The 12481-nt window shown below is 40.6% G+C and overlaps 1 protein-coding gene across 1 annotated transcript in view; it reads left to right on the top strand.

Moving 5' to 3' along the window:
* Positions 1–11318, top strand: part of LOC113488615 (tyrosine 3-monooxygenase-like) — a 34418-nt gene extending 23100 nt beyond the window's left edge. The window contains exons 10-12 of the mRNA XM_026863899.1: positions 173–268; positions 5738–5871; positions 7477–11318. Of these exons, the coding sequence (XP_026719700.1) occupies positions 173–268; positions 5738–5871; positions 7477–7636 (390 nt within the window). The 3' untranslated portion in view covers positions 7637–11318. The remainder of the gene's footprint in view (positions 1–172; positions 269–5737; positions 5872–7476) is intronic.
* The last annotated feature ends 1163 nt before the right edge of the window (positions 11319–12481 follow it).

Raw genomic sequence — 12481 nt, 5'->3', positions numbered from 1 at the left:
ATTTGTGTGTGACGTTGAGAGATAAAATAATTTTCTTAAAATATACTACTGTAAAATTTGAAGATACAAAGATGTTAAGGAATGAGGATAAAAGAAAATGAAAGGAAAAATGAGAAGCTTAACAACGAATTGCCTGTTGAGACTGTTTTTCACAAGTTGTTCTTATTACCAGCTTTATTGGTTCACTGTGGAGTTTGGTCTCTGCAAGCAAAATGGATCAATCAAAGCTTATGGGGCAGGACTGCTTTCATCTTATGGGGAGCTTACGGTATGTGTCAAACATATGGTATTGTAAGATTTCTATAATCCAGTTTTCTGAACTCTCTGGTAAAAGCAAATTATTGTTTCCTCACATAAAACAATATGATTTAAAATACTGATTTTTGTTTTGCAAAAAAATTAATTCTCCCTTCCCAGAAGTTACTGAGTAGGGGAAAAACTGCTATAGGATTGTACCTGTCTTCCACCTACAGAGATGAAATGCAGCGAAAGCAACCATCCTATAAAACATTAGATTGGCTTCTTACTGTTCCTAGCCAGTGGTAAGACAGTTGACTGACATAAAACTCATGTACCTTTCTGCATTACTCACTAGAGGGCAATATTATGCCTATTTTGAACTCTGCTACTTTGTCCATACCATTGACATTCATTCACATACGTATCAGAAAGGCATTGACTGACTGGATCGTATAAAGTGCAAAGAAACTGTAAATAGCATGGACACTGACAAAAAGAAAATGCTTTAGCATTTTACATTCCTCAATACATTTCAAAACTAATCCCAGCTGGAGTTTTATGTAGGTGAAAATTTGCATACAGGGGTTTGATACTGCCCTGCCTGAGAGTTTAACTGTGGAAAGAGGGACTGTACACCCTTACAGAAAGCTTGTGGGCTTCCCCTCCTTTGGACAAAGAGCTAATAGGGGAGATATTAATTTCTTCTCAGTTTCGCAGAGCACTGAAACAGATGATCAGTTTCTAAGTGCAAAAGCTGTAAACTGGTGTCAGAAGGTCTCAATTGCTTCATGTTGTACAGATACTAAATGATTTTTAGGAATTATTAAGAGCCAAAGGAAAACAAAAGGCACTCTTGTCAAGCATTTTTATAATCCAGAAATCAATTTTTTCTTGGGAGATATATTTTAAGCTTAACACATAGACACAACAGCCTAACAGCCAGCTACATAATGCATTCTCGTAGAACCATGGCTGGATTAATACAGCTTGGACTCCCATAACGGGAGATAGTTGGTTTGTTATAACAATAAACATATTACAAAACTCTCCTAATGGTATACAGGTCAACCTGATTCCCAGTCAATTGACAGAAGGAAGAAACAACATGTTGATGTATCTCAAGACATTTATAATGGGAATCCCAGCAGAGGGGCAGTTGAGAGTTAACATACAGAAAGGGGAACCCTCCCAGACATTGGCCTTCACTTTACCACCTGCCAAGTTGAGCATTGGTTTTCTCCCAGACTTGTGATTTGGAGACTTTTTTGAGCAAACTCTCTGATATATGATTTGCAGAGCTTTCTCTTTTTGATAAGCTGAGACATCTGGATGCTCATTAGCCTTCTAGAGAAATAAATGTGTCTTTCTTTCTATATAGCAATGCTTTCTATGAGCAGAAGTGTGCTAGCGCTACCACAGCACTCATCTGTACAACAGTGAAACTTACTGTTTTGAAACAACAGATCAATGAGCTCCCTTACAAATTAGGCTTCAGTGCAATGCATTTGTTTTACATGTCTATCTGTAGCTGAAGTTACTGTTTTTCTGAGAATCCTACAGTACTTGCTATATTCACAGCCAGCAAACAGGAAACCTAGGCTTGCTTTTATTTGGTAAATTCAAAAAGTTCTAATATCAAAGCACAGTTCAAGGCAACATTTATTCTACTGTGCCTGCCTGAACACTTTATAGTTTTAAATCAAATGCATTTACATGTTAAACAAGGTACTAAATGGAAGAAGTAATCATGTCTCCAATACTTACGTACCTTTCATAGTAATATTCATCACAGAATATATCTGTATGATGTTGTTTCCTTTTTCTGTTTAATTTTGACACAGATGAAGGTAAAGGTCGCATCAGAAATGGTCACTTTTGGTGGCTGGATTTGAATGTACCAGACTTGTGGCCTCTCTCCTCTCTTTCTGTTTTTCTTCACCAGACATGAACAAACTCTTCTGCTTTTGATCAAAGTAGTAGACAAGAATTGGTGGCTCACAAAACTGTGCTATATAATACAGGAGTATAAGTGCATCTCACATTCCCTACCTTTAAGGTTGACAATGGAAGTAGTAACTGTCCTTGAGTGGACAAATGGCAGATTCTTGTCATTGCTGTTATCATCAGTGGTTGTCAGGTAATGCTGCTGGATAAAATTTTGATACAGCTGGGTCCACCTAGGTCTTCATCCATTATGTTACTGAAATACTACATACAGATGTGATAACATTTATATTCAACAGTTAATGAAGAAGGATTACCATGCTTCCAAAAGTGTGTCCATCTTGCATGGAACACCTAAGGCAGTCTGAAGATGGACAAGCAGTTCACCAGCAATGCTGCTATGTGCCCTGTACTATCCCTATACGAGCTCTGCAAGTTCATCACTGTGCAGTTTTTGGGACAGCAGCTTAATGGGTTCTGTGGACTTCACCTTGAGCATCTGAAACTTCCTGTACACAAATTAATTATATCCATAGCCTTAAATGCTGAAGTTTCCTTTTACAGCTGATTGATTAATTTCACAGACTTTTATTTGGAACAAAACTGAAACACAGAAAAGTTTCCATTTAATCATTCCAGTCTGCATAAGCATCTGATTCTAACTTCAGTATAGACAGTGGCAGCGTGAGTAAAGTGCTGAGGTCCTATGCCTAAACACCTGCTAGCAACTTGAAAATGTGTACCATTTCTTTTACAACTGAAGAGAGGAAATATGTGTAATGCTGTTTTTATTTCGTAGAATGGATTTTTTTTTAGAAATACAGCAGTGGCTAGGCAGTTTTGTTAGAGAAGATGAAGACTGGAAGATAGCCTTCAGTTTCTTGCAAAGCTCATTTTGCAGTCTTAGACTGGCTCTTAAGAAAGCTCTAGATAAGTTTTGCTGGTGCTTGGAGAAAGCCATTGTCCATCCTGATAATTATTTGCCAGTCTTCTCAGTATGGGCCCAGACGTGGGCTTTTACATGAAGGCCCCAAGCTTGATTCCATGTCATATTAAGCCCAGGTGGACTCACTGCAGTTCATGTGGTGGAGGAGACACACTGCCGCAACCTGCGCAAAGGAGGGGTTTCCTCATCACTGAAGTCTTCTAAACCAGGAATGGCAGGATGGTCACTGAGGAGGCAATAAAGGCATGAGTTACTAAGGCTAGGTGGTTAGCTACAAGAAGGCAACCTTTAACCAGCTGGAGAATGTGAGCAGCAGTATGTCCATCTAATGTCATGTGAGAACTTAGCATCAGCAAGGAGCCTGGGAACATCCCTGAACTGCAGCCTGGACCGACTGTCTGTGGATGTGTGACTCTAACCTGGGGAACCACATCCTGGCTGTGAAATGTTCAAAATGTTTTCCTCTTCTCCACAGCACCCACTCTGACCAGTTTGAACTCAGCTTCAGGTAGTTATTTTCTGTGGATGAGCCCAAGCTCAGGGTATAACCTGGGAAAAAGGCAAAGGATGAGAGGCAGACCTAGACACCCTCTGCATGAGACTTGTACTTGAATCCATGTTATCTAACAGATGGTTTAGTGCCAGCATCCAGGTATCAGAAGGGACAGGATAACCATACCCAAGTCTAAACTGAACAGTTGCAATGGGTCTGACTGCTGGCCAACCTTGCCTCCTCTGAACTGTAAGAATTCCTCCCCAACAGCTCTCAGTATTGCACTGTTTATTTCACTATGTTCTGTCAGCTGTTCTACATTATCCAAAATGCTTCTCCTGTTAACACTCAGCTGGACTCTGTCCTACATACTGTAAAATCTTATGGCTCATACCACACTTCTGGCAGTGCTCAGCGCTACATATGCTTTTCTTGCAGCACAACAAGTACTTAACTTGTAGAGGCCTTTAAGGCCATCCGGTTTCAAGCTGAACTTCCACTGAAATCAATGGGATTTCAGTTCTGCTTCAACACTGACAACATAGCGGGACCCCTGTCAGGTTTTGAGTTTCTGAAATCTTTTCCCATTAGTCCCCAGAGCTTCTAAGATTATAAGAGCAGCCTCATGTTTGTGTATACCATCCATCTTAGATTGTATGAGTGCTCTCCAAGGTTTATTCTTCAATTACACACTGCAAATGAAGAACAGGAAAAACACCATCTTTTAGCATTTTATATTCTTGTTATTTTTAAAAAAATTACTTTCTGCACCAGTTCTGCAGCAAATTGGCCTACTGGTTAAGGCAGGCCTCTAGTGAGGGAGAGTTCAGGCTCAGTTCAGTGAAATATCTAAAAATGTGCTTAAGGGTACTGTCTGAATTTTTCCCGTTAACAGATTGAGCTGAAAGTCTTGTGCAGTGTCACTCTTACCAGTTATTTACAAGTACCATGGGAGTTGGCATTTGGATCATAAAATAGTGAAGGGAGACTTCTGAGGGCCAGGGAAGAAGCAAGAAAGAAACAGGCTGATCTCAAAGAAGGGTTGGGTAGTAAAAGAGTTTCCCTAGGTGGATGGGGCCCACTACCCAGACTGAAGGTGGAAAGAAAGGTCTCAACATTGACTGGGATGAGTTGCCTTTTTCCTTTTTGTTTGTACCCAGGACACTTGACCAAACTGGCCATGGCACTCACCAGTCTGGCCAGTTTGAGGCCAAAACAGCTTTCAGGCACATCTACGGTGCTGTTCGAATGTTGCTGGAGCTGAACGAGCTATAAACTATCGCACTTGGGTTTCAGGGGCAGACAAACTGTGCAGGAACTCACTTTAAGGCTGAGCTGCGCTGCTTTCCCAGGACCCTGTCAAAGTACTAAACAACGATTACCAATATGCCTGTGATCACACTCACCAACTCTGCTGCTGACTGCCTTAAGGGTATCTCCAGTATGTGTAAAAAAAATGATAAATATGCTTTATGGACTGCAGTGTGGCCATAAGTGACTTCCATAATCCTCCTGTCTGCCTAGGGGATGATGTAGAAGAACCCGAGAAGAACATACAGAAGAACTTCTGCAGGCCCTAAACACAAACACGTACACGCAGAGTGTAGTGCATATTTGTATCTTGGGTTTCAGAGAAAGCTTTAAGGCTGCTGAAGTGGTATGGGAGCTGTGCAGAAAACACCAGGAGGTGTCTCTTCTTCAGTGCCCTAGGAAATGTGAGATTTGTGACACAGGCTGGGGCCTTTGAAATAGTGCTGCACAGGACTCTGAATGTTCTATGATGTTAGTTGAAAAAAGCAGCCTGATATTATTTTTTCTTCTAGATATTCAGATTCTGGGGGGTGGCACAGACTCTCCACTCCCTGTCGGAGAACATGGCCATGGCATCCAATCATACATCATGTAGTACAGGAAATCTATATTTAATTTTCTTTTGAAAAATTCTTTATTAGTGGGTTTATTAACTGCTAATTATGAAAAGCAGCTTTAACCTGTGAAAGAACAAGACGATATTACCTTTAACTGTGCCACAAAGAGCATTTCACAGCCCAGTAGGCACTAATTCTTGCTATGTTCATTCACCTGCTCTAACCTGTGTTGTTTCTGTTACAAAGTACGCTCTATCAAACAAGCCAGAGTACAAGCCTTTTGATCCAGAAGTGACTGCAGTTCACCCCTATCAGGATCAAGCCTTCCAGCCTGTCTATTTCATAGCAGAAAATTTGGAAGATGCCAAGGCCAGACTTCAGTAAGTAAAATGTTTGTGGGTATTTTCATTGAGGGGGGCACACCAGCTTGAATTATAATCTCAGGTACATCTACCACTAGTACAATAACCATGCCAGGCTATCTCACTATGCACTTCATCTGCACAGTGCTTTTTTTACAACAAAGGTAAACATGAGATCGTTTATCTCAGAAAAGCTTAATAGAAAATCAGAACTGTATATTGTTATTCCCTGTCCCATGTTTCATTTTAGCAATCCCTCATTTTAGCAACTTCTGAAGTAAATTCTGTAACTGAATAGTGAGATTAGAGTGCAATCCCACAGTTGGGGTGCCTCTGTTCTAGTCTATACAAACAGAAGGTCATGAAGAACTGATTTACCCAAGGTCACATGGAAATTTTATAGCAGACTCAGGAATTAACATGGATCAGCAGGGGGCTTAAAAACAAGATTGCCTTTCTCCTCTGATTATATCTGCACAAGAATGCAGAATCAGCAGTCACAGGCAATCTAATTTCTACAAAGTAGCTGACTGCAACCTAAATAACATTATTCCAAATTAGCCTGAGATGTTTCTGAATGCATTTCTTTGACTGTGTTATGTTATGCAGTAAGGATTTTTTTTTTTTTTTTTTTTTAAAAGTTAGCAGGGTTTAAATTCTGACCTTCATCTCCAACAGTTAGAACAACATGATCGATTCTGGCTGGAGGCAAGAGGCTGGTTGTAGAGCTACTGGGGAGCATGTAGGAGCTGAAATGAGGAATTTGTTAAAGAAAGAGAACCTGGGCCAGACTTCTTCCCTACTCCCCTCACCTCTTCCCCAGAAGCACTGTCTGCTGGGCATATATCAATGGCAAATTAGACCCCTCATCTTAAATCTGAAGGTTCACATTAAATTATTAATGTGTGTAAAAACATGTCTGAGAACTCACTGGCAGAAGAGAGAGGACTTTCAAGAGCATTTGACTCAGGCAAACCTGAAAAGAATTTAGAAGGACAAGGAATACACCATTCTCAGACTTGAAGTTTTTCATACATTTTTTTCAGGATAGTTGTGCAGCCAAGCTGCTCAAAATAACCGAAGGCAGAAGAATCTGTCAGAATGGAAAACTTAAGGCAACATCAGTACAGGGGGCTCCTACCAGCATACACTTAATGGAAGCATTGTCAAAAATGACAAGCAATCGTATTTTTTTCTTTTAATAGAGACAGCAAAATAGCCCACGATGCCTAGTATCAACAGGGTTTTAGAATTTTACTCAGAAAGAGCTACTCCAGGTTATTTCTTGGAAGTGAAGGCGGCAGACATGCTGTGTTCCTGCATTCCTCAGCTTGTGGTTGTAATAACTCTGAATTGTGTTAACGTAGAGCTGTAAGAGCACAGACGGGTCTGAGCCAGCCACACTGAAAAGGAGGCATTGCAGATCTTTTGGGCTACAAGTAGTTCAGCCGTGGGGAGGATGTATTGCATCAGACAACGTTAAGGAGTAACAGCGAGGAGGTGTCACAGCAGCCTCTGCTCCTCAATAAGTCCATGCCTACATACTGAAAAAATCAGATCCTGGAAGTTTTACACTTCAGGAAATGGCTTCTGAACTAGCAGCTCTGTCTTCTTCCCCCACAGAGATTATGCGATGAAGATCAAGAAGCCTTTTTCTCTGCACTATGACCCATTCACCAGCAGCATAGAGGTTATGAACACACCTCAGAAAATCAAGAGGACACTCTGTCATATGAAAGAAGACCTGAAAAACCTCTGCTTGGCCCTCGAAAACTTCTCTTAAAACTACAGTGTACATCTTACTTGGCACTAAGATTCTTGTAGACGGTTCCAGCACTTGAAGATTTAGTGATGAACTTGTAGTTGCATGCAAAAATCTTTAACCCGCAAAACAGCTCAGTCAAGCTAATCACTGTAATTTAGGCTGATGACTTAGCCACATTAATGAGTTCCTATTGAGTATGTTTCAATGACAAACAAGACCAAATTACTCCAATTTTTGGTAGGTGATATGAGCTACAGCTGTTTGGAGTGTATTTATCTGTTACTATTGGACCCTTACAGGGTTTTTTTGTTCACCTGCTACCTTTTCAAGTTACCTGTCACAAAACAGCACAGTAACTCTTCAGCCACACAGTCTTTTTCTTGCTGCTTAAATGACATGATCACAATCTTTTAGCTTGGCTACATGCCTACAGTTAGCAGTCCTTGCAGCCAGCTCATTTCTGCTAGCAATTACTATTAGCTATTGTGCTCACAAACTATGAATGGTTCCCTCACAATGTGCAAATGCAAGAGTTTGTAAGAGAAGCCCTTTACTTCTGCACACTATTTATTTTTTAGACACTCATCTCATTCAGTAGCCTTCCAATATGGCAAAATAATTTCCTGCCATATCTGAGATTGCAGAATATTTGTCCCTTGGCTAAAAAAAAAGCAGAAAATAATAGGCCCATGAGACTCTGGCTCTGTCACACACAAGGATTTGAAAGGAAAATTTGGATTCTGGGAAGGAAATTTGGGTGTAAGAAAGGATTTTCAAAGAAGCCTTTAAGAAATAGACTCCCATTGGTTTTTCATGGGATTCAGATACTCCTGGAGACTTTTAAAAATGTTTATTTCTTATTGAGGTAATCATAGTAATTTTAGTAATTGTAGTAGTAACCGAAAGACCAAATCTACAGAACGTCTAGTGTAAAACCTAAGATCAACCACTAGCAGCCATATAGCCTTGCTATAGGAACAGTATCAGGTTGCCTCCTTCTCCGAGATGTGTCTGAAAATTATCTATACTCTGCAGGTCATGTTTCCCAGAATCAATCCCATAATTTCCTTTTCCAGAATGTCATGCTCATTGTATACCCTTCATTTACTATCTACAAGTAGAGACTAGTTCAGGAAAAAAAGATGAGGCCCATGCCTAGGAGGATTCCCTCTTCTGTTAGCAGCAGTGCAAACAGACAAGGCTGATACAAGTTACGGGTATGGCATAGCAGAGGCAATGTGGATCTCATAGCTCAAGTTGAGTGACAGCAATCTACAAATGTCATGGTAGATTTATCCTGCACAGCTTATAAACTCCACTTATTTTTTTTCAAAAGTACATTTAGCACATGACAGACAGCAAGCTCGTGCACTGCTATCCACTAACTGCCAGTGTATGTGGTCTCAAGTCTGAGGTAAACGTGAGGTAGTTTGATTTTTTGATGGAAAAGGACTCATCATCTCTGCCTTAACTGGTCACTGTGGGATAGGAGCATGTACACAGAAAACCATAACAGAACAACTGACGTGCTGTTCGTAGAGAGCTTATCTCACTGTAATTTGTCCATATGCCAGGCTCTAAAGAAACTGTCTTCTTGAAAGTTAATGGGATTTTGTCTCCTAAATCTTCATGTCTATAAGCACTTCAGAAAACTTTCCCATGGGCAGTAATAGAGTATATAAGATCTGGGAGCTGCTGCATGTTCTCCATTTTATTAAAATGTGGTGATGCCTGAAAAATTTGGAATTAGCATGGCAAAAATAGCTATGAGACCCCTTCCTCTCAACAGCAGGAACATCCCAAGTTCTATTTCTTTTTCATTGAAGTTCAGGATTCTTCTATTCTACTCCAGGAGAACATTTGTATCTCATAAACCCTGTTTACTAGATATCAGACAGGAACAGAGCTAAAGTGAGTTCCTTCACTTCCAGTATATTTCTGCTGTGATGGAGGATGATCTCTCAGCAAACTTTTATGGATTTAATTCTACTACCCTGCTCATACACCCCTCACCCCACCCCTCATTTCTCTTCAGAGTAGTTTGTTTTGTTACATATTGTAATAATTTATCTGTCCACTTCCTGCCAATTGGTGCATAGGCAAAAATGCTTGATAGCTCACAACAGATCGTTTTCAGAAGTATTATTTTCATCAATCAGTTGTTTTACAGTGAAAATTGGACCATGTACTCCAGTTTTGTGTGATTTCTTTTTTTTTCCTTTCTTTCTTTTTAAGTGGAAGATAATGCCAGAGCGGAAGAGCTATCAAAATATTTTCTATAGATGGACTCTGTAGGCCATAGAGTCTTTTTCATGTATTCCCTCTGAAACAGTTGAATGTGGAGTTTAGACTTGAGTTTGGCTATTGCTCAGAACAGACCTATATTTGGAAGAAATGAGAGACCTGATGGATTTGTTTTGCCCAAGGCCTCACACTTTCCTTGGAGGAACTCCAGGCTCGCCCACACACCCTTGTCTTTTCCAGTTCCTGTAGCAAGGAGAGAAAAAGAAACCATTTGGAGCCAGATTCTCCCACCCTTACACACGCTGAGTAGTACCTGATCTCTCAAGCAATCCCAGCCACAGTACTGAGCCTATTTAAGGTGCTGTACACAGACAATAAGAGCGAGAGTATCAAAATCTCTGTGGGTATACTTGCATTTTTATTGTCTTAGTGACAACCAGCCAACATACATGGCGAGGGTAGGCTCCTGTGAAGCTTAGTAAACTTCAGAAGTAATGAATTTGGCTACTTGAACTTTTAAGAAGCATAAATATTTTTCCAAAGAGGTAAATCTTTCCCTCCTTACTCAGGCAAAACCTACCTCAGGATAGCCATGTTTGACACTCCCCTCTGAAGAAGTCCAAATTCTTCTCTCCTGATTCAGTTTAATGACAAAGCAAAAGCCTTCAGGGTTACATCCTTATGAGGTACACTGGTCATATTGCTCTTCCAGTATTTATTCTTTCATATCCTCACAGAAGCCAAGAAGTACCTCATATTCCTGTCAGTCTAGGGCAGGGGTGACAGGGAAGGCGGTGATGGGGCCTCCTGATGAAAATAATGGCACAGAGGAAAAAGCACCAACCAGTAAAAATATGTCTTTTTGTCAGTCTGCATTTCAGCAGTTTCACATTAATCTTGCACAAGAAGGCTCCAAAGCCAAGTAAAACACATCTTGTGACTTGAAACTGAACTGATGAACTCCCCATGGGTCCTTTGCTTATCCCGATAAACTTATTTTTCCTAGATGGAGTGCATTTAGAACAAAATAGTGTATGTTATTAAATCTGTATTGTGTTGTTCTGTTATACATGGGAGAGTTAGTAAATTCAGTTCGTGGGTTTGGGTTTGTTTTGTTTTTTGGCTAACCAAGTCTGTCTTCTACCAATTTTGGTCCACCTTCAAGCCTCCAGCTGCTTCACTGCTTCCCTGCAGATTTACTAGGGATGCCAAGGGTACCACTGTGTAAGGAGAATACACAGTTATGCAATTTGGGGAATTTGGCAGGACAGGAAGAGGAAATTTAGGCAAGCCTCCCACCCACTCCCATGAGAAATAGTATTGTATTACAAGGCAGAGCTGTCATCCTCAGAAAGACTTTCTCAGTCACTTCCCTCTGGTTCCCTTTACATTTCAATCTTTATACTACCTGGTGAATGTAAAACTTACTTAACTAATTAAAGAAATACCAGACGGGGGAAGAAAAAAAAAAAAAAAAGACAAAAAAAGACCTTCCAAGAAAGGCAACTTCATTAAACTCAGTCTTCCTTGTCTCTGTTGATCCAAAGAAAAAAAGCAAACTTCCATGGAAATGATAGTGTATTCCTGGAGAAACCTAAACCATGAAATTGTTCCATATACACACATGAAGATCACCTTACACCCGTCACAGAAATGCCGTAACTTACCCAGTAAATCATGACCATCAATTAACCACACACAGAAGTGCCTGAGGCAGGAAATGAAGCTACCAGGAAAAACCCTCCAGTAGCTTTGACTTATGCATCTGCTGCAAAAACAGAAGGTTCTCTGGAGCCTGCTTCCGTTGATATCCTACAGGATGGAGAAATTCCAGCTGGCAAAGAAACAGAGGGGTATATACATACATCCCTAGTAATCTCACCCACCACTAATCAGGAGTTTATACGTGGGCTTTGAGATTTGGTTAGAGGACATTACTTCGCAGCGTTCTTCAGCTGGCGCATGATCAGAGAGGTTGGCAGAAAGGGTTACTGGCTGTATCGTATTAAATATACATTAACTTTGGGTAACACTGGTGGCTGAGGCCCAAGGTGAAAGCAAATCTCTGGCACTCTCTCCTACCACAAGAATTCCTCAGGGGAAAGAAAGTCATAGAAAAGGAGTCTGGCTGACAACTGGCAAAGCAAAGTGACAAGGAATGGAAAGGACTGCTAGATAGGCCTAAAACATGTTTGTTTTGCATAAGCTATTTCACTTTATATTTGAGAAACATTTCTGTTTGAAAGGGAGATTTTTAGCATAAAGATGGAAATGTCATACCTGTAAGAGCGTAGAGGAGTTGAGGTCAGTTTTAACTGTGCCTGAGGAATGTTAGCCTTATCTAAGGCGTTTGCTTTCAGCATGGAGTACAAATGTTAGAAAGTAGAAAAGGGGTCTTGGGGAAAGAACATTTTACATGGCATGTGGGAGAGCTGAAGCTGCCCAGGCCTTGCTGCCCTGCGGGACACAAGACTCCTAATTTGAATGAATGAAGGCTACCTTAGCAGAGGAAAGCGAGATGCTGGCCAAGCACTGCCCCTCCAGCAGAAGACTGTAAAATTGTTATTGCTATAGCTGTATGCTAGGTGCTGTCTTTTACCCTGCTTAACTATTTTGTCA

The sequence above is a fragment of the Athene cunicularia genome (genome assembly GCF_003259725.1).
Source record: "Athene cunicularia isolate RWA chromosome 1 unlocalized genomic scaffold, athCun1 chr1_part2, whole genome shotgun sequence".
NCBI classification, from domain to species: Eukaryota; Metazoa; Chordata; class Aves; order Strigiformes; family Strigidae; genus Athene; species Athene cunicularia.
This window is presented reverse-complemented; position numbering and strand designations above follow the sequence as displayed.